The 22,873-nt window shown below is 47.7% G+C and overlaps 1 protein-coding gene across 1 annotated transcript in view; it reads left to right on the forward strand.

Annotated features, from left to right (window-relative positions):
* The first annotated feature begins 20,226 nt into the window (after positions 1 to 20,226).
* LOC144124992 (acetyl-coenzyme A synthetase-like) overlaps positions 20,227 to 22,873 on the forward strand; it is a 67,833-nt gene continuing 65,186 nt past the window's right edge. Inside the window, exon 1 of the mRNA XM_077657995.1 lies at positions 20,227 to 20,831. Within this exon, the coding sequence (XP_077514121.1) occupies positions 20,494 to 20,831 (338 nt within the window). The 5' untranslated portion in view covers positions 20,227 to 20,493. The remainder of the gene's footprint in view (positions 20,832 to 22,873) is intronic.

Below are 22,873 nucleotides of genomic sequence, written 5' to 3' on the forward strand. Positions count from 1 at the left end.
GCCGCTGCAGGATAAAAAAAAAAGTCCTTGCACGGTGGCCGCATGAGCTGTTAGCCTTGAAGGCATGAGAGGCGCTGTTCCGGCTCCTGAGGGAGTCGTGTTTGCGCGACAAGCAGCTACTGCTTCTTCCGCAGCCGTCGACCCTCTCATCACTATTTTACGTTTCCTCTCCCCTTACGCATAAAGCAGGGTAGCCGGCCCCCCGTCTTTCTTTTCTCTTTCGCGCAATGTTGTCTCCAAGAGTTGGCCGTAAATCTACCCCCAGAGAAGGTGGACTGCAGGTTCCCGTCGCCGTCCCCAACTAAGCGGTCGCATTACGGACACTGCGGTTACTGATGTCTCGCCTCCGTGTGACCCGCATAGTCTGTTAGCAGTGCATTGGCCAATGGTAGTGGTAAGGGTATTCACAGAACTACCGGACTCACAAAACGCTGTGTGTGTCCGGTTCCTGTGTTCGTCTGTCCTTTTCGCGCTGTGTCTTCCCTTGTCATGAACAACCAACTCGGCCAAACTTCTCCCCTCACGAAGGCAGCGTTTCCCTGACGTCGATATTTGGATGTACTGCTCGCCTGCCCGCCCGCCCTGCCCTGCACTGTCAGTCCGTCCGTCCGTCCGTCCGTCCGTCCGTCCGTCCGTCCGTCCGTCCGTCCGTCCGTCTGTCTGTCTGTCTGTCTGTCTGTCCGTCTGTCCGTCTGTCCGTCTGTCCGTCTGTCCGTCTGTCCGTCTGTCCGTCTGTCCGTCTGTCCGTCTGTCTGTCCGTCTGTCCGTCCGTCCGTCCGTCCGTCCGTCCGTCCGTCCGTCCGTCCGTCCGTCCGTCCGTCCGTCCGTCCGTCTGTCTTCTGATAGTCAAGCCTCCACCCACCAGAAGCACGAGCCACCTCGACACCCCACCCTACTAGCTGGGGAACTGCCCGCCCACCCATCTCGGTTCATTTTTATCCTTCAGAAAATTCAGTCAACTCCTGTCGCAGAACTGTCGCGTCAGATCACCCCGTAATTTGTTTGTTGCACAAGCCTTGAGATAGATAACAATTCCTCGCGAGATATTCTTGAATAAAAAGGCCCATATGGTTTTTGTTTTGTTTTTTCTAGCGAGTAAGTGGGTCTGGGATTTCCATCCTGCTGAACGTCTTCCTCCAGAAGGCAGCACGAGCCCTTGGAAGCAGGATGATTTTACCTTTTCCGTTGTTGCTGTCAGCGGGGAAGATTGCTTCGACGAAACGGGCGTAGTCGTCATTAGGCGTAGTCGTCATTATATCCAAAGAACACTATATAAAGTAGAAGTACCCTTCACAAGCACTCGACGCGAACAGTGCGACTGCCTCACTTTGCGCTGTACAGCATGAACAGGCGGGAGGGGGGGGGGGTCACCATGCAGTTCAGCTGTCAGTGACCTGGCATGCAGAGGTGGCGCCCTTCTTAAATTGAAAAAAGAAAGGCGGATACCCATGTTAGCAATTTTGACAGCCGCTTCTGTTACTGCCACAGTTACAATGTGCGAGAGCGATGAAGGTTCGTCTTGTGGTCACTTGTTAACAAAAACGTGGTGGCAGAGATAGTCAGATAGCCTTTTTTTTCCCCACGCCTGATTGTTGTGAATGACTGCGCTTTTGTCGTTATTTCTGCTGCAACCAAGCACGACTCCTATTCGACTGTGTAACATTCCCAACTGATTTACGGCTCCCAAGAAATTGGCAGTTTTTTAGGGGTTGCAGAGGAAAACTACGTTCAATTTTTGTTCGTAACAAAAATCGGATCTATTATATCCTTTCTGGCTACATCGATGTTTTCTCGGCACCAGAAGACGCATAAGTTTTTTGGAACATGAGATTTAGAACTGGAACATCTTCTTTTGCCCGCCACCCAATTCAAAATGGTGAAGTCAAGAACAAACTGAATATCGTGATCAGCGTTTAAAAGAGAACAGAGGTGCAGGCTAGTCTCAGATATCAGTGGTAGGAGGCTTAAAGTCACCGCAATTTTCTTGCTAAAACGGTCAGTGTTGGCAAAACATGCATTCTTTTTTTCATTTTCCACCTTATAGATGTTTCGTTTCACTGGAAATAGCCTCCTTCTCATAAAAGCGTTGTAATGCTGTAACCTATCGATACAAGCCAACATTATTTTCTTTTCAGTACCCTTTTTTTTGCACCCAACTTTTACTGTGTGTGCATGTTGTTAAGTGTGGGTGAGGCAAACATGAGGTGAACGAGCGAATAAGTTGAAAACAAAGCATTAGAGAGCGGCTCATCTGACAAGCACGGTGCCAGTGTAATTCAGGCCGAGGTATTTGGCCTTTAGTGGTAAAGGCAGATGAAACGGACTGCATTATCACGGAAGAGGAATAATGCGGCGCAAAAAAAGAAAACAAGCATGGATGGCAGAAGAACGACAGACACAAGCGCTGACTTTTTTTGGGCCTGTTGTTTTATCGCAGAAGAAAAAAATATGCAGCGCAAAAAAAAAAAACGCATGGAGGGCAGAAGAAAGACAAACAGAAGAGCTGAGAACCGCTTTGCGCTGCATATTTCCTCGTCTGCGATGAACCAACAGGCCCTAATCATTACCCTTCATCAGTTTGCATTATCCGCACTCAACCAACAATTATTCCTTAAGTATAAGCGACGAACAGTTTTTTCCTGGTTTTCCTTTAAATGGAAAATGCCTACGGGACATTTGCAAATTCAGTGCAGAAGTAAGTACAGAATTCGAACTTTTGTGCAAACTGAGTGGCTATCGGGGCTACGTGCACATGACAACAGTCATTGAGTGTGTGCAGAATTATGATGAAAAGATCACCATGGCTGCGTTCACAGGGTTGAATTGCTTCGAAATGCAAATGAAGCGGGCCTTATCACGAGAGACGAACCAGGATGACACAAGCACTGTATTTAAGAAAGGCGTATCATAATGAAGTACGGCATACCAGAAATCCAATCATCAGGCCGCAATCATCAGTAGTGGAGGGCTCCGGATAATTTCGATTACCTGGGGTTGTTTAAAGTGCACTGGCATCGCACAGTACACGCGCCTCTAGCATTTAGCCTTCATCGCAATGCGACCTCCGCGGCCCGGATCGAACCGGCATCTTTCGGGTCAGCAGCCGAAAACCATAACCACTGAGCTACCGCGGCGGCTATATGTATGGAATATTTCGATGCTGTGGGTCGCATTCTCGCGATTCGAAAGACAAAAAGAAATGAACCAGTTGAGACGGCAATTTTGAAATAAGTAATTATAACATGGTTCTGTCCAACAAATGATCCGCATGTTGTAACATGGCCCGCAGCGTGTGAGGACTTTTGCACTTGCGTGACCTAATGAAAATATTTTAGCACTCTTACGGCCCAAGACATACTTGTGAGCTCTTCCCCGTAAATAATACAGGAGAATCACTTTGGATATCTCGGGCGTATCTTGACTGTACACGAAGCGACCAAGATTCTGCGGACAGTTTTTACTTCTCGATTTCTCTGCAACGTTGCTGCGTTTATTTGACGGTGATCACTAAGAGGAAAAATAACATATCAATCCGGCCAGTGCAGCAGACAAGTACGTTGTACGTGTCCGCAAGGCTTAGGCATCCAGCCGTACAATGTAGATTTATTTTTTCTCTCTTTTTACTTTACTGTACTCGCTTCCTCTGTCGAGGACCGCATAGCGAAGCCTCGTGTTCGACATCGTGCGTCCGCTTGTCCTCTTATTTTGAGCGCAGCTGCTTCCTTCCATACGTCAACAGTATACAGCACGGTGAATGAGCAAGGTCGATATCTCGTCAGATAGAGGGCAACATCAAGTTTTTAGGCGATCAAAAAACTCGGGTCGTTTTGGTTTCGGATGAGTAAACAAAATTGAAAATCAATTTCATCAAAGTGCAAACCACTAAGAACATCCGTACTGTCGACAGCGATTATGTTCATCTATACGACTACATTTCCATTCAGGCGGTTCCCGGCCTCATTCTACACAACGTCGTTGATCCCCTTTGTACTAAAGCTCGGTGCGAAGTGCATTTTCTAGCGCTGTACGACTCGTGTCATGTGCAACATTCCTGGACGAAAATTTTTAATATTGAAAAACTGTAAGGTACTGAAACATATTGACTAGCGCAAAACACAGACAGGGACCAAAGTAAGAGTAAGAGACACACGATAGTCCTGTCTGCTACACGCTAGTCTACTACACGCTAGTCTGCTACTCTGCTACACGCTAGTCTAGTCCTGACACACGCTAGCGTGTGTCCTGTCTCTCACTCTTACTTTGGTCCCTGTCTGTGTTTTGCGCTAGTCAATATGTTTCACTGCCACAACCAACTAGCCCAAATGAAAGCCTTAGCATGTATGGGAATATCGGAGGTAATGGTCCGTCCTTCCGATGTGTAGCAAAATATTTCTCTTAAATCTTTTCCATGGCTCGCATCGAGTAGTTAAGACTGCCTTAAAAAACCAATGGTGGACGCTTTTTACGATAGCAAAAACCTTAATAGCGAAAAGATGCAAGCCTGCCGAAGGCAGATCTGCGGATATATTGATTGTTATAGAGAAATCTTGCAATATATGAAAAAAATTGAGGTTACAAGTTCTTTCCTGTTCAAAAATGCTTTTGTCCAGAATTGTTGAGTACGATAACGTAGGTTGCCTCGCGCGATACGCGATGTTCGTGTGCTCTCAAGCATCTTGATTTTTTTTCATTTGTTTTTGTGCACTTCTCAGCTCAACGACAGCCAGTTCACCACTGAAGTGTTTCTTGGGGATCACCAATCAAATTACACCCTATAGCTTGTTCGCTCAAACGCTCACGTATCACCCTAGCCCTGGACCACTAAAAGTGAGCCTGTGAGCAAACACGAGTCTGAATTATCGGCGTGGATTAGTCAGAATTAGGTCTCATAAACTGTACAAGTCAGCGTGAATTATTAGTAACGGTGCGCTTACGAGTTTAAAGGAGCAGGTAAAAGGAGTGGGAAATACGATGCATCACGATGAGCCAGAGACAAGAAAGCCGCGGAGCAAAACGCTTCTGGTGGTCAAACAGACGTGAAGAGGAGAAGAAAGAACAACTTTAAGAAAAGAACAGAAGGTGCTCAAGGGTGGCCTCCTACTTACCCAAGAGTCAACGGGCCTGGTGCTCACGGAGAGCTCTGTCCACTAGCCATGTTTGGCCAGCTGGTTGATCAGCTCGAGAGCGACCTCCCATGAGGAGGGGGACGGGTTGGGTATGGGGGGAACTGCCCTTGGTTGAGGGCATTCCCACAGGTAGTGTTACGAGGGTGGCCTTGGCCGCTCCGCATGTTCAGCAGAGTGGGAGGGTCAAGGTATGGCGGTAGTGATGAAGGAGGTAAAATGAGGTGTAGCAGTCTGCATTTGCCGCCAGACCACACTGTATTTTGAATCTAGTGAACGGTGAAGTGGTGGTAGGGTGAAGCGGCTGTTTTTGTGATGAGTGGTGATTTTGTGGTATGTGAGAAGAGACCCTTCTTTCAATGGGGACATCACCAACGTGCTGGCTTGATTTTATCTGATGGTCTTTTCAACATACGCAGCTGCGCTTCGTTTTCTGTGCAGATATCTTGCCGTCAGCAAATCTCCCATCCTGGTTTGATCAGGAATGGAGCGAGACTCATGTCATTTCTGTGCGGTTAAAACGTGGAGCTTTGTGCGCTTAGCTTATTGGCTCACGAATAAACGGCAAGCAGCAGACAGCGGATGTGAGCTGTGAGTGGAAGCAAGACTAAAGAAAGATGAGGAATGTGACGCTCAACCGAGGAATAAACTCATAATGACATGACGGCTATGATACCGATTTCAAAAAGAAGCCACCCTGACATCCATTAGAGGAGCGAATCGCTTTTCTTTCCGCATCTGGTAATTTTGCAATTATTACCATGACGCAGAAGCCGCTATGTCATTTCTGTCATTATGCCACTCCCGCGCTTTCTATCAAGAAAGACATAGCCTGAATCAAGGCCTTTCAGTGCCGCTAATGTACTGAGAATGGTTGAATGGGGAGTCCCATATTGGGTACTTCCAGTTGTGTACCCAGTAGGGTACACTATAGCTTGGGCTAGTCGGCAACGCACCTACTGCTGTGAAGAGAACAGCCACGACGAGCGCAGGACGCCCCTTCTCCTCTTTTTCTCGTTCCCATTCGTCGTCCCTGTCGCCCTTTTAATACGATAACATTGGAGGTCTCGTTTTCGAGAAAAGCCGGCGTCCGTCCGTGTCACGAAAAACCAGGTGGCTCGCCTGCCACGATGGGAAGGTGACCCACCGGATTCTGGGCAACCTGCCTAACATAGCAGGGGTCAATCAAATTGATTCAAATAAATTCATGCAATTGCCACCTACCCACCGTGGAACTGCACACCAGCTCATTGGTCGAGAGGCAGACAACTTCCCGAAGAACTATCTGCGCAAAAACGAGCCTTACGGTAGCCCGGAAAAAGCAACCTGGGTCTCAAAACCCCCGCCGATGGCTGTGTTTGAAAGAGTGACATGCGGGGCAGTGGCGAACCGTTTCACCGCTGCACTACGGCGCCAATAATGGTACGAGGACTCACTGCGATCTATAAATGCATGATGGAGAATGAGTACTTGTGCGCGAAGATCTAATGCTTTCACATTGTACTCTTAATGGTATAGGTTAAACGTCTTTGAAGTTTCGTTGGTAACAAAACCTAATGAGACCCTTCAAAGGTCATTGCTAGGTCGCTTGTTTGATTCAGGTATGTTTCCTTAGTAATAAACGGCCTCAACTGAGTTTATAGTCGAGTTTATAGGAGGTTTATAGTTTTACTGCCAACGGTTTATTGTCCGCGAACTTCTTTATAGGCATGACGGGCATTACCCGGCTGTCAGCGCTTGCAAATACGTTCTGCACAATATGGTAGCATTCTTCTTCTTCTTCTTCTTCTTCTTCTTATTCTTCTTCTTATTCTTCTTCTTCTTCTTATTCTTCTTCTTATTCTTCTTCTTATTCTTCTTCTTATTCTTCTTCTTCTTCTTCTTCTTCTTATTCTTCTTCTTCTTCTTCTTCTTCTTCTTATTCTTCTTATTCTTCTTATTCTTATTCTTCTTCTTCTTCTTCTTCTTCTTATTATTATTATTATTATTATTATTATTATTATTATTATTATTATTATTATTATTATTATTATTATTATTATTATTATTATTATTCTTCATCTTCTTCTTCTTCTTCTTCTTCTTCTTCTTCTTCTTCTTCTTCTTCTTCTTCTTCTTTGCGTTCTTTGTTTTCCAAATCTTCAAACCACCCTTCTTTCGTAACCGTGCTTATTAGGCGTCTCATTGCTCATTTGCCTTTCCTATTCGCACCGGCGGGACACACTCGTGAGGGGCCTTTATAGGGATTCCTTAAGGAAGTTGCTGACAGCTTCAATTTCCTAACTGTGCGCTTTTCTTTAGACTACCTGTATATCCCCTCCAGGAGGCAGATGACTCAGGCCCTTACAGAGTATTTGTTCCCTTTACCGTTGTATCGGCAACGTTTTCTGGAGTTCCTAGACGCCAGTGCTTTAAAACGTGTTAGGCGAATGTGCATTTCTTCTACCGCAAAAACATTCTTCTTTAAACTGTACACGTCTACGCTGCCTGTGAAGGCATGGCTTCATGCTGAGCAGATACTTGCGCCATGGACGGTGAATTGCCGCCTGTTAAATACACCAGAAACAATTGACCATTGTTTTATTCTGTGCATTGATGCTATATCCTTCGGTGATATATTACAACGAACAATTAAGAAGGACATTGACATCACACCCTAGAGTATCCGTTTTTTGCCTGTGAAGAAAAACTGTGTTGTGTCATATGATCTATTTATGTTGCTGGGACTATTTAGTCTCCGGAAGAGCCGCATGATGGCCCGCCACGCCGAATCGTCACGGTCGTCGAAATGTTTGTTTCGTGAACAATGCGCTCTGGTGCGGGGAGTATACGCTGCCCTGGAAGAGCTGCCTAGCTGGCTCCCCTATCTGGATGCATGTGTGTGCCTCCCAGACTTTTGATGTTTTGGAAAGAGGGGTCATGCAGGGGTAAGGTGGCCTGGTGTTTTGTGGCGTAAGAATGCTTAGACTTTTATTTTCTGCACTATTTCCATGCAATAAAGAAAAAAAACTTCGGCGATAGCATAATGTTCTCGTGCAGTGGCCAGCGAAGCAGATCTGTTCGCGTAACGGCGTGTTCGAACCCCGGTCGCGGCAATATTTCTTTTTATTCATTCATTTATGGTTTGGCCAAGGTTACCCTCAAGATCAAGCTTCACACGAACTGGGCAGCCGGTGTGACCTCGTGAAGTAGTGCTCTCGCACTGCGAACTGACGCGCACACGCGAATTATGAATTCAAAACTGTTTATTAGAAACGCGTTTATTGCAATTTTATACAGTATCTAGTGCATGCTCGGGTCGGCTTGTAAATGTTGCGGTACATGTGTTGCCGCGCTTTCTTTGTCTATTTATTCTATTTCACTGGGTCTGTTTCAGAGCCGGGCAATGTTTCAGGCCGCTAATACAGTTTTCAGACCCAGCCTCATAACTTGCTTATAGTTCTGTAATCTGTGCTGCCGTTTCTTTTTCCATGTCCTAATATTCTCATACCCCAACTGGCTCAGTCAGCAGAGCATGAATGTAAGGGTCATGAATCTGAGCCCCGCTTTAGAAAACTGCATGCAGGGCTTTTCACGACGTAACTTTTCCACGGCTCCATCTTCAATAAAACTGCTTCTTCAGAAAACCTAGTGAGATCGAAACTAGTGTAAGCATGCTCTGTATCGGACGTTGGCCTTGAGACACTTACTAACCGATTATAATCAGCACCGAATAGCAGCGCGTGGTTTATACTGCCTAAATGTTTCTGCACTTCCAGTGTATAGCTGCAATTAAAAGTGCTTTGAGACTACCAGTCTTTGCTGAAGTCGGAAACTCTCGCGAAAGCTAACTTTAGACGCGATTTATTATCCCAATCTGCGCCTAAAACGAAGTATTCTTCCTGAGCCATGATTAATGTCTTCCCGCACAGGTCGACATATGGCAGGCATGCAACACTGTTGGGCCGATTCAATTTTTTAACTCTTTTGTTTCAAGGACGGCCAACGATTGGAACCAAAACCGAAAGAAAACAGCGTGTGGAACAAGGGCACAGGAAGGAAGAAGTGCAAACGAGCGGCGAAGAACAATTGAAATTGTATTTCAGAACAATGAGTTTAAACGATCAGTAGTAAGAGGTGTAAAATTGCGCGTTGCTGTGTGACCGCAGGGAGCCAGTACAGTCTTTATTTCATGCGCTGTTTTCTTTCTGTATGCATGCAGTACCAACTAGCCCGACACCTTGCTCTTGTGACTGGAACCACTTGTCCACCTAGTCGGCAGACATTTCAGACAAGTGTGCATTTAGAACTGCCGCTGAAAGCCATATATTTTATGGCTAATCTGTCATTTTTTTGATGCCATCTTAGATTTAGTTTCTTTATGTAGCTATTTGCTGTTGTATATGTATTGTGTTTACTGCGTTATGATTTTATGCACTGATTATTGCCGTCTAATTGCTTTAACTACGTTAAAACACTGCCCTTTTTTTCGTTAGCATTTATTGCGGTTATGTAATCGCCGATTAAAGACACGTCTATTATAAGGCTTCTCAAAATGTCCCGTAAGTGCGAATAATTTCGCTGATGACGTCATCTGTGGGGAGAAATTGCATTTCCGCTGCACCTTGTATACACCCTGCAGTGAGTCGTCGAATGCCGCCAAACAACAATCCGCTGGCTTTGCCTTCAGCAACGTTGGTTTTCTTCCTTCGACAAAGCCTTTTTGCGTTTAAAATGTACCGCTGCTGTATGACGTCACTCATCGGGCCCCGTAGGCGGCGGTGTGTGTTGCGGAGGACTAAAGCTTCTTTCGGCGCGTGCAGCCACGAGCAAAGCAAAATAGCCGGTGCACTTTAATAGTGTAGGCAGAAAACCCGGGAACACAACAGTCCCTCATAACTTTGTCTCTGACTGCTGCATCACACACACTACGGGCTCACTTCAAGCAAAGGGGCGTGGCCCGTTTTCGCCTCGGTTTTGCAAGTTTTGTGCGTTCCCTGCCGCAATTCTTTCGATTAGAGGCGCCTCGTTGTCGTTACGCGTCGCGGCCTTTCTTCTCCCGATTAGAGCCGCCTCTGTACACATCGCACGTTCTGACGTCGCGCTATTAGAAGTCGCATATTTTGTCCACCAGACCACAAGCGCTTGCATTATAGGCCAACGCCAAGAAAGCCAAGAACGTAGGCCTAGAAAGCTGAAAGGCGAGTTTCGAAATGGGCTATAGGGTACGTCAAAATTTGCATAGCGGATTCCTGATCAAAAAGGTGTTTCCCAATAAGGCAGCCGTATTATGTAGGCGCTGTTGCGGGTAAGCGAGTATGTGAAGCTCTCGTCGCAACGTTTTGTTCAGTTTATTATTTTGCTTTACTTTACGCCACGAAGGCATTATTACCCTTCCCCTCTCCCTACTACTTTGCGTCAGCTCACTATGAATATCCTGGCACCAAACCAATCTTCTGCGCATATCGCTTTTGAAGAAACCACAACTGGAAAAAAAAATTGGCTGTGGTTTAGCTCTGGTTAACGTCAGTCGAATTGCGAAAGTTTCGTTTCCTCAGCACGTCGTCTACGCAGGGTCTCATTTCCACGCTCTCGAGAACTCAAACCGGTATCCTACGCAGTTGGAGTCCCTCCGGGACGTGGCATGACTTCTCCTAGCCGCATCTTCGTTACGACGCTTATCGAGTCGTGCGCATACGTAGGCGAACTCACTCATGAGTGGACTCACCCGGGCTCACTCACACTCATTTTAGATCATGATCTGAGTCGTGAGTGAGCCCGGACTCACGTTCAGATCATAATCTGAGTCATGAGTGAGTCCGAACTCATTTCAGATCGTAATCTGAGTCATGAGTGAGTCCGAACTCATATTCAGATCGTATTATGAGTCATGAGTCCGGACTCACATTCAGATCATGATCCGAGTCGTGAGTCCGGACTCATGTTCAGATCGCAATCTGAGTCTGGGGTCACTTTAGGATCATTATCCGTCGCGGTCAGCACGGTTGAGTTTCCTGTGCACTCGTAATACTTATTAAGCTTCTAATCCAGATGACAATGCAAAACAATGTCATTGTTTCCTGATATGTAATTTCTGTGGCTCTTGCACTCTAAGTTATTAAAACACGAGAGGTGTTTATTGGCCGCCGCGCTTGGTCTCGTTGGATATTACCTGTGCCTGGCTGTATCGCGCTTGCTGTAGTTCTTTTTTGCTGTTTCTTAATTAGTTGCAAAACGCATGCAGCGGCCTATGATCTTTGCGTTCCTTGAGGGGCAGCTACAGGCCTCTCAGGCAGGCCTCCGTACAGGCTAGCTGCTGTTAAGAGCTCATCGCATCGCAGTGTTAGCATTTTTCTTTCCATTTTAACTTATAGAAGTCATTGGTCTGAACTTTACCCAGTTTTGTTACCCATAGCACCATATGTTTACCATTAATTCTTTCTTTTTTATGCATGCAATGTCCCAAAACATACGGTCAGAACGCACGGTCAGAAGGCTAGACCTTATCTGGAAGAAATGAATTCAAACATGCGAATGTCGAAACTAAATGCGGGTTTCTTTTTTGTTTAATTATTCCGCGCCATACCGTAGTAATGGAAACGCGAAAAATATCCTTACATTTACAGCGCGGCATGAAATCGACCAAACGCTGAACCATACGGAGAAAGACGACATGAAAAGAAGCACGGGCAAATATTTCTTGCAAACCATTTATTCGCTCACTTCTCCTGTTCCTCAGTGACTGGCCTATCTTTAAATTTCCATGGTAGGGCGCAAAGTGGCAGAAAGAAGGAAAGTGATTATGTGAAAGGTGCGGGATGGTCGATGGCAGGTTTTTTTTTTTCTTCTGATTAGGGATCGTTTTAATGTGCCAAGTTTCGAGTAAGAGCCCATTTGGTAATTTGTTACGGTCCCGAGGATGATGCTTCCGTCAAAGTTGATTCTATGGTCTGAGTCCTCAGAATGTTCAGCTATCCAACTGTGCTCACTTGTGAAGTCGCGAACGTCGTTTTTGTGTTGCCGCATGAACAAGTTGCAGAACATTGAGCGCGCTCCAGACGAAAACCCTCGTTCGCAGACGAAATGTTCAGTCTTGTTCAAAAAGAAAGCGGAGAGGTGCCTCTTTAGCTGTATGAAAGGGAAGTTGTTGAAAGTACACAGGAGGGAAGCCCAGGAAGCTTTCCAGTGAAGATCACTTTACGGAGTCCAGTGATAATTAACACACGTACTGCGCCTTGCGAGAGAGACCACAGCATTGTCGCGAGGAGCCCTGCTGCCGCAGCGGCGTGCTGGCGACGTCGCTGTTCATGTCACCCTGAGCGCGCCGCGCCGCCTTGCTTGCTGCGCGTCCCGGGAACAGGGTTATTGACAGTTTCGCTAGAGGAAGACTGCAATAAACGTGTCTTGTGAAGCTAGAATATTACTTGGCTTGTGCGAAAACTGGGCCGTAGCCAGAAAGCCGTGGCATGCACGCGTGGCAGAGACGCCGCACACGAGTTACGTTACCACCATTATTGGGACTTTCTCCTTCCGAGAAGGGTCAGGCGACCTCCGCGATGAATGGAAACAGGTCTGGAGGCGCCCCTCCTCCTGCCACGGGTACAATACCCCCCCCCCCCCCTCACCCGCACCCCCCCCCCCCCCCCCCTAACAAAGCAGACCAAGCTCAAGCAAAGTTCTCCAGAAGGTATTGGCTCAAGATGGGAGCGGCCTACCCCTTCCGCAGCATTGGCGATATATCACTTTCCCGCATGACTTGATGTACATGTAAACAGCGTTGAGTCGCCTCCGCGAGATACACTAGGAAATACGATGCGCCCCTGTCGTATTCATGTATTCATGTGACCATGGCTAGAGATTACACAGAAGAGAAAGTACTCGCCGCCGCGGTTCTTTGGCCTTCACTTGAATCGCTCGTGTCTACCCCATCAGGCGGGACAGCAAAGCTTGACCGGAGGCAGCAGTTCATTGCCGATTAATTACGCGACCAACGCAGAAACGTGCGAAGTGAGCTCCTGCAGCGAAAGAACGTTCACCTCCCAAGTCCCCGACAAAAACTCAGAGACAAGTAGTGATCTCGCATTTACGCGCCATAAGAATTTCTTAGGTGCCCGCATAATTTTTCTTAACTAGGGAGCCTCTTTTAGGGGGCGAGCCTCGCCTCTCCTTTGCCTGCAGATGTGTGGGAGCCGCACCGCTGCACAAGTGTTTGTGTGTCCGGGGTGAATCGGTGAAGCTTGGACCCAAGGTGTTTGGTGGGTTGATCACACCCTAGAAGGCACAATTTCTGCTCACATCCATGAAGTGCGGATAAGAAAGAAAACGGCAGAAGATGCAACTCTGACAATGAAGCTAAACGATATACTCCAGATGGGATCCGTTAAGGGCTAATAACGAAGAAGGGTCGCAGAGGAGAAAAGCTGTATAGTATAAAAATTAGTTTATAACAACTGTATAAGGCAGTAACATAAATAACAGTGACATAGCAGTTTTAAAGTCCTTGCGGGAGGCTCTCGCTGCACAGGATTAATTCTGGAGAAAGGGTCGCACAGCATAGAAACAAAAAAAAGACAATAAAAGCAAAAATATTGAAACGCCAAAAGCAGTATTTATGTTCTAAAAGTTGTCCAAAATCGTTAGTGAATTCTAGAGCACAAAACCACAAAAAAGTACAAGCACAAATGCCATAGTTGCCACATGTAAATGTTCTTTCAGGCGCGTAACATCGGCCGTTGGGAGTAAAGCAGATTCTTCTGTCCAATGAGTGAGCTTATAGGAGTCGTAAGTCAAGGAGAGAGTGGCTGAGTCATGAGTTGAGATGGGCGAGTGAGCCCGAATGAGTGAGCGCAGACGAGTTGTGAGCTAAGAGAAGTTGTGACTCGTGAGACGAAATGAATGAGCCCAGATAATCCGTGAGTTGAAATGAGTGAGTCCACATGAGTCGTGAGTTGAAATGAGTGTGCCCAAATGAGTCGTGAGTCGAAATGAGTGAGCCCAGATGAGTCGTGAGTCCAGGTGAGTCGTGAGTCGAAATGAGTGAGTCCAAATGAGTCGGGGGTTGAAATGAGTGAGTGAGCCTAGATGAATCGTGAGTCTGAGTGAGACGAGTCGCTATGAGTGGTTCGCCCCGGATGAGTGGTGAGTCTGAGTGAGCCCAAATGAGTTTTTATCATAAATGAATTTGAGTTCATGAGTTCGAATGAGCCCAGGCCTCTGTGAGTGTAGTTTGAGTGAGCTCGTAGGCTCACCAAACTTTTGTGAGTGAGCCTGAGTGAGCACTCGTGATTTTGCCGAGGTATGGTCGTGCGGCGCGTTCTTCTGCCGTTTCTTGAGCGCGTACTCTTCCTCGTTTCGTTCTTTCGTTGTTGTCTCTGTTTCGCGCTCTCCATAACGACTAGAATCCGCTGAGGCGAAGCGCGCATATATATATATATATATATATATATATATATATATATATATATATATATATATATATATATATATCCCCGTGAGGTGTCACCTCCTCTCCCTCTACCCCAGCGGGGCACATCTGGTGCAGCGAGCGGCGACAGCAGCGGCGTCGTCAGCGACGCCATCTGTTGGAGCGCGGCTGCGGCGTTGCTAGGCAACGGAGGCTCAAGGTCGTTCGTGGGCCATGGCACACGTCTGAAGTGCGACCACGCGACGAGCCGAGCTGGCTGACTGGCTGGTTGGCTGGCGTGGTGTTGCTTTCGCAACAAAAGGCTCTTTTCATTGCCGTCACGCAGCCACGTAAGTAAAATTCGTCACGCGTGTTTCTGGGCCACCGTATCCTATAGATTATTATTTTTTTCCTCTTTCGATGACAGCAGCAGCAGGGATGAAAGCTTGTCAGTCGTGTTCACTAGCCCGCGTCTTCCTGCGTGCTTTACTTCGAACGTGGTTTTACAACTGGCCCAGACTCAATCCTTAATGAGAGATCTATTGCCTTGCCCGACGACTATCGAGTGAGACAGCAAGCAAGCGTTTCTTAGCAACTGGAGCAGACGGTTCCGCAGAAGCGAGTAATCGGGTCGATCCCGACCGGGGTGCCCGCGTTTCGATGGAGGCGAAACGCAAAGGCGCCCGTGTGCTGTGCGATGCCAGTGCCCGTTAAAGGTCCCCAGGCGGTCGAAATTATTCCGGGTTCCTCCACTACGGCACCTTTTTCTCTCTTTCCACTTTTACTCCGACCTTCCTCCCTTCACTTACCGCGAGGTTCGGGCGTCTTCGAGACATGCGAGTCAATTACTTCGCAATTTCCTTGCCTCAAAAACCAATTTTCAATTTTTTCCTGTGTTGCTCCGCCACGCCGCGGTGGCTCAGTGGTTAGGGCGCTCGACTACTGATCCGGAGTTCCCGGGTTCGAACCCGACCGCGGCGGCTGCGTTTTTATGGAGGAAAAACGCTAAGGCCCCCGTGTGCTGTGCGATGTCAGTGCACGTTAAAGATCCCCAGGTGGTCGAAATTATGCCGGAGCCCTCCACTACGGCACCCCTTTCTTCCTTTCTTCTTTCACTCCCTCCTTTATCCCTTCCCTTACGGCGCGGTTCAGGTGTCCAACGACATATGAGACAGATACTGCGCCATTTCCTTTCCCCAAAAAACCAATTATTATTTCCTGTGTTGCTCCGGCGCCTCTTTCTTAGTTTGCACTGGCAGGGACAATGGGATTGAAAATAAGTAGTTATCAGGGACTGATCTTGTGAGATCTCTTTGTGGATCAGTCGCTTTTTTCCTCATGTTTTGAAAGGAAAAATAAATTGGTGGAGTTAAATTTGTCCTCGTATAAAGCAACTTACTACGAATTAGGAAAACGTCGTCGAATCGCATCGTCAGTGTACGTGTAGTCAGCACGATTCAAAACGAAAAACGCAAAGAACTGAATTATTTTGTTGCGGCACAACCCGCTAAGGGAAGCAGTTCAGAAAATAGGACCATTTGGTTTCAGACGTGTCCTCAGCTTTTCACTCCAGAGCAGTGAGGCGACAGATTACTTGGAAGATAAATTTGACATTATTACGGGGAATTTTTCATGTACGGTGCAGCAACAAAACAAAGGCACTTCAGAGAATGTTGGAAAAGTGAATTGCTGACTACGCAAAAATATTATATTTGGCAGGTGATGCATGCTCCGCGCTGCTTGTGTACAAGAGAAACCTGGGGCCTCTTGAACAGTCTTTACGTTCAAAACAACATAAACAGCATAATTCTATGAAATTCGGTGACCCTAATATAGCCTCTATTATCACTATCAAGGAACACAAATAGCTGCTGTCCTTCTAAAAAGCGGCCATTGACTGGGAAACACAGCAGTCCGTTATAACTCTTAGATTATCATGTAGTCGGGGCGAGTGCATCATGCATAAAATACTCTCAAAACTGCAAAAACACTAGTGCCACCAGTGAAACAAGTATGTACTGCCGGTTTCCAGGTCAGTAGCATTATTGCAGTCGCCACGCGCCCGCGCAAGAACCGTGCCAGACGCTTAGCGCACTGCACGCAACTGACGCGTGGGACCCAACATGCCACTGCGAGGAGGAAACGGCAGCGCCGTGCAGTACAAAAGGTGTTCCCACCCTGAAAGCGGAGGCGAGCGGGCATCCACGCACCTTACGGAGGAGCCTAAACGCTATCGCTATTTTACTTGCCGATTACGTTTAATAATAATAATTGTTTTTTTTTGGGGGGGGGGGGGGGGGGAAGGAAATGGCGCAGTATCTGTCTCATATATCGTTGGACACCTGAACCGCGCCGTAAGGAAAGGGTAAAGGAGGGAGTGAAAGAAGAAAGGAAGAGAGAGGTGCCGTAGTGGAGGGCTCCGGAATAATTTCGACCACCTGGGGATCTTTAACGTGCACTGACATCGCACAGCACACGGGCGCCTTAGCATTTTTCCTCCATAAAGGCGCAGCCGCCGCGGTCGGGTTCGAACCAGGGAACTCCGGATCAGTAGTCGAGCGCCCTAACCACTGAGCCACCGCGGCGGGGCACCAAATAATAGGACAAAAAGTCTTCGCATTATTTCCATGCAAGTTTCACACATTCTATCTATTTAAGGTTGCCGAATAGTAAAAAAGTGGTAGGGGTTGAACGTTAAACCGAGTAGACGCGGGAAAGCGTGCGTTCATTTTTCGATAGGAGGGGACACTTAAGCTCCGCCTTAAGGGTATGACGCGATAGCTTTAGTGTGTTAATGCCCATATATGCAGAATTGGTAATTCTCTACTTAACATTCAAAGGTGGCGGAGAGCCCTCATAGCACTAGCAGCGCAGTGGTTAAGCGATGGGCCACTGCACGGCAGGTGGCTGTTTCTGTCACAGCCACCCGTAGGGATTGTGAGACCCATGTTGCTGTCGCGACCAATCATTCATTTAACTGTCGGGGCAGGTTGTGATGGCGCCACAAGGTTTCGTGATATATGTGGCGCGACGGCCTCCTCCTGTTGGCTAAGGGGCCCGACGCTCATCCAAACTTACCCGAGTTTACCCGAGTAACTCCGGTAAGCTCGGGTTAGCTCGGATTAGCTCGGGTCAGTTCGGAGCACAAGAAAAGATGACAAGATTCTTGTTCGGGGTTGGCATACGCCTGAAGTGACACTTTCGCACTAAAAGCGCTTCAGTTCAACCTTTAGGCGCCGTAATTTCGACGCTTCTCCGAGTCCAGCCACCGATAAATCGCAGTCGTACACAGAGGCGAAAATTAAAACGCAGTGTGGCACACAACGCTAATTGTTTACGAGCGACCGCTCCTAATCGCTTCCTCGTATGTGCACGTGCCGCAGACTAAGAACTTCTTGTGTGCACAGTGCCAACAATCTTTTCATGCGCTGACATCTTCGTATTCGTCGCATTAAATCGAAAAGCGACAAAACTTCCTTCGTCCCCGCAAGGTCATGCGTCTCAGTTTCCTTAACGCTTGTTTGGCCAACAATTCCGCATATGGCTGCCTCACTTGCCCTGTCACGCCTATGCACGCGCGATTATTCAGCTCAAGAACTTCCCTGTTGTGCGAGCTAATGTGCCGTGATTACACTGGCACACCGAAAATATCAACGACACATAAACAAAAAGTAAAAGAAACAGAGAATGAAACGCGGCTAACGCCCAGCCACGCTTTCGACCGCCTATGTGGGGAAGAAGAAGCTCGGCCAGGAAAAAGATACGCCAGAGTTACATAGCCGCAGAGAGTTCGGGACAGACGCAATAAGTCCGCTAAGATACGAGCGGGTTCTTTTATTTTTCCCTGTGTTCGCAGGCAGCGCTTGGCTTTTCTTTCGTGGCCGACGGCAGAGTCTTCTGACAAGGTGACGCGAGGACCTTGTGCTCGCCGCGCACATAAATAATTCGCATCCCCGCCCGCGTCACCGACTATACGACAGAGGAAGCATAGTGCGTCCTGAATGGTACGGAAAACGATGCAGCCCCTATACGTGGCACTCCTCTCGAATCTAAAGTACCGGCAGTCGCTCGTACATTAGCGCGTCAAGCATTAGGAGACCAAATTGGTGGCCGCGGAGTGGTCGTCATTTATAACGACAAAATACCTCGCTCTTTTTTTTTTCTTGCGGTGATGAGCAAGAAAATGCTTGTACGAATGAAATGCTTCTAGCGACAACAACAGCTCTCTTTATGTTTTTTTTTTCTTACGCCTTCCAAACCTGCAATGCATGTCAACTATACACGACTCCACGGTAAACTTTTCGAGCCGAGAGTTGCGCACATGGTTCAGCTGCAGAACTCGCGGAGCAATGCCGCTGCGGCGGAAACAGGGGGAACTACAAAGTGCGATGATCGCTGGCGCACCTGCGATCCGACGAACTGTTAGGTCGCATGTGTCGATTTCCAGGAAATAAATAAAATAGAAATTGGGGAAGAGAAGCGTCACTTGTGGGGCCTCTCGGTTAAGGCCGCTCCGATCTAATACGTTTCAGGCTGGCTGGTATATGAATGCTTAAAAGCAGTCACTTGGTACCAGTCGTCGGTAGTGTAACCACGTAACTCAAAGTAGTTCTGCAAACTGAGAGAGAGAGAATCCCGCGAGATTGCTCACAATTTATACAGATGCCTGTTTCAGTGCACCGAATGCATCTGCCTACATTTGAGAAAATGTTAGCAAAGTGTGCCGTGAAATTTTCGTTTTGTTATTCACGAAGGCTCACTTGTATTCACTGCGTCTTACAGATTCATTCATTCATTCATTCATTCATTTGGTAAAATGTTTAGGGGAACTGCCCGTCTCTGGTTGAGACCTTAACAGGTGGGCCTTTTGCTCAGCGAATTTAACAAACGAAGCTAAGATCGGTGCCAGCTCAGCAAAAGGACCAAAACAAGAACAAAAGCAATTCTCGCAACCGCAGAAAACTGATATCCGCACACGCCTGTGACAATGGGTTATCCGAAGAAACACCTGATTACCGAGAAAGGCTGTAAACGTTGCAGAAAATCCGGGGACGGAGAGACGATGTGACAGAACTCGCCTTGTGCATTTAGTACGGCATAACGTTTCAGTGAGCTCTGCCTAGCAGGCCCGTCAGCACAGCAAGACGCGTCGCTAGAAAGGAAATGTACCCCGGACCTTTCTTCGTTGCGCAAAAGACACAAATCGCTACGGTAGCGTCGTTCTTTCTCGAAGCTTCGCTTCCAAAACTGACTTTCGAGTGAGAGTGCGGGAAGCGTGTCACCTCCTTATCGGCGACCGCAGTCATCTCCAGGCGTCGCATACTGACGTCGCTTATGTAAGCTGCTTACGGCGGCAACGAGCTCTTAATTCCGACCGAGTGCCCACCGGTTGGGTCTTCAATCTTGATCAGAGAGAGGGGGGCCAGAGAAAGAGAGAGAGAGCACACACGTCGCCGTGTACGCGTTCGACAAACAGCACCACTGCGGGCGAACCTCCTCCGCGTCAGCTGACGACATCCCGGTTAATGTTCTCCGCTTGATTGTTTTCTTTTACCGGCGACAATACGGCGTGCTGAACCTCGTAGCGCGACCTCTCCGTGGTTGACCACCGAGGCAGGCGCCCTCGCCCCAACCTCTCGCCGCTCCTCCTCCTCCCCCTCGGACCGTCCGCGTCTCTCCCTCCGCGGGGCTGCTTGTCCACAGCCGGCGCGCGCACACGGCACACACTGCAGCAGCGCTAAAAGGGGGGAAACAGCTTTTCAGTGAGCGCCTATCTCCGGGGTCGCTCAGTGGCCAACGCACACACCTTCCTCCCTCCCTCGCCCTCGGCGCGGCACAAGGGCCCGTTCTTTATCACGGCGCGAAATCCAACACCGGCTCGATTCAGGTCCGGCGCGCTGGCAGTCTCGGGCCTGCGCTGCACACAGCCTCTGGGCGGCTGCCTCCTGTACACAGGACGAGCCTCGAGCGGCCGCCATCTCTAGCGCCATGAGCATCCACGGCCTCCAGTCGGAGCAGGAGGACGAGCAACCCTCCCTGCACCACCACCACCTGCAGCAGCACGAGTACCATGTCTCGTCCATGGCCCAGTACCAGCGCATGTACCGCGAGTCCGTGGAGGACCCGGCCTCCTTCTGGGGCAAGCTGGCCCAGAAGCTCGACTGGAAGGTGCCGCCCAGCGCCGACCGTTTCCTGGCGTACAACTTTGATCCACGCGCGGGACCCGTGCGACTCATGTGGATGCAGGGAGCCGTCACCAACGCCTGCTACAACGTGCTCGACCGTCACGTCCTGGCCGGACATGGGGACAAGGTGGCGTACTACTGGTGAGCGCGTCCTGGCTCCTCGGACTATGGCTGCACATGCGCGACTGGTCGCGGCGTCTTCGTTATGGCGCGAATGCCGTGGCGGTTGTACTAAAGTATTTCCAACCGTGCAATGCCGGCGATGGTAGCAAAAAAATAACGTGAACTGGACACTCTGTCTGAAAGAACGCTTCGTGAAGAGTTCAGGTTACCACAAGCACAAACTAAATTCGAATATGAAGGATACCATCTTGCTAGGTTTCGCAGGCACGTGACTTCACTGTTCGCACGCACTACATTCTGAAGGCCAGTGTCTGAAACTAGTAATTAAAAAAAAGATACACACGGCGCCTGTGGTAGAAGATGGGGTAAGAAAGAGTAAATCGGAATAATAAAAAATAGAAATGTTTACAGGCCCAAGCAACACCTTGGCTATCAGGCAAGCTGTAGTGTAATGCCCTTGGTTAATTTCCATAATCTGTGGTTTTGAACGTGCAGAAACAGCCCGACAATTAAGAATTTTTTGACTTACCCTTTAATCGGAATCGAATACACTACCTGAATGACAACATGATATAACTCCATATGGAGTTCGATAAATATACAACAGCCTTGATCCTTCAACCGCCGTTCTTTATGAGTCGTCGTTTGCTCTTCCAAATATGCGAGAGTCACCGATCCACTTTAGCGCTCTAATTTATTGCAGAAGCAGGAGCCGGATTTAGACCACTGGCAATATAGACATGTAGATGTGCAAATAAAAGCCGTCTTTATTGGACTGAATATGACTGACCAAATCAGAGATGCCTTCATCTACGGCGTCACCCACAGCCCACGTGAAGGTTCAGGGCGTTAAACCCCGCATACTTCATACCACGACCATTCAGCAGTCTAGAATCGATGGTGCACGAAAAACACACGTGGAAGCTGTGGAAAGAAAAAAAGAAACTATATATCTTGTTTATAGGATCTTTACAAGCTTTTTTTTTATCCTTATGTAAGCCTCCTTGTTGTTACAGCGGGAGGATCCACCAGATAGCAGTTGTTTTCAGTATCACACAGGCAGACGCAGCACAAAGTTATCAGATATAGTGGCCAACTGGAGGCCTAGAGCAACTCTTTGCACATATACCAGGATGTTAGAGAGCAGCACTAAGAGGGTGGAAAGAGGAGGCAAGTAACTGATAGCGAAAAGGAGAGTTTGAAATGTTTGCCGAAAGGCGCTTCTCAAACAAGTTCGTATTATCAGAGGAGCTTGCTAATCTGTCGCTTTGGAGCTGACGTTCCTTGTGGCGTGTCATCTTAGGTCATCAACAATACGTTATTCGTTTTCAAGTGGAGCTCCTTGGGCCGCATCAAGATGACGCGCTCTAAGCAGCCCCATCTAACTGTTTGTCATTGGCACAGCCTATGTCACCAGACTAAGGACTAGTTAAGCACTCATTATCGAGTTTATTTCCGTTGTCTTTAAATGAATTAATGAAGCAATCAGTCGATCAACCAACCAGTCAAAAAGTCAAACAGTCTGCTCAATTATTATTTTCATTATAATTTCACAATATAAATGTCAATGCTTTATTTGCATGTTAATTACGCTTAATGTAGTGCTCCTGCCACAATTTTATCTGATTATAAGCGTTCTGTCTCAGTGGCCTACTTAGGGCTTTTGTTTTACCTTAAATAAATTACCATACCATTACAGCACCAATGTTCGCTAACCATTCAACAAAATTCAGTGCAGAGATTATAGAAGCAATATTAAGCCCGGGTTTGGCTCCATAGTGCGAAAAGGGAATCAGCCATAAATTTCGTACTATATATAATAATTGTACAGTCTACCAAGAATTACTAAGTTGGCAACAGGAGTTAGGACTTCTAAAAGGTCAGAAACCGATACATAACAACGAAGTACTTCAGGAAATAACAATTGCTGAAGCACCCCAATTTGTGTATAAAGCGAAGGTGGCTACCCAGAGACAAAGCCATGCGCTTTCTAATTAAGTTCAGGAGAGCAGGCATGGATTCATAGCGAGTTCAAAAATGAAATGCGTGTTGGGATAGCT

The sequence above is a fragment of the Amblyomma americanum genome, chromosome 3, assembly GCF_052857255.1.
Source record: "Amblyomma americanum isolate KBUSLIRL-KWMA chromosome 3, ASM5285725v1, whole genome shotgun sequence".
In the NCBI taxonomy this organism is placed as follows: domain Eukaryota; kingdom Metazoa; phylum Arthropoda; class Arachnida; order Ixodida; family Ixodidae; genus Amblyomma; species Amblyomma americanum.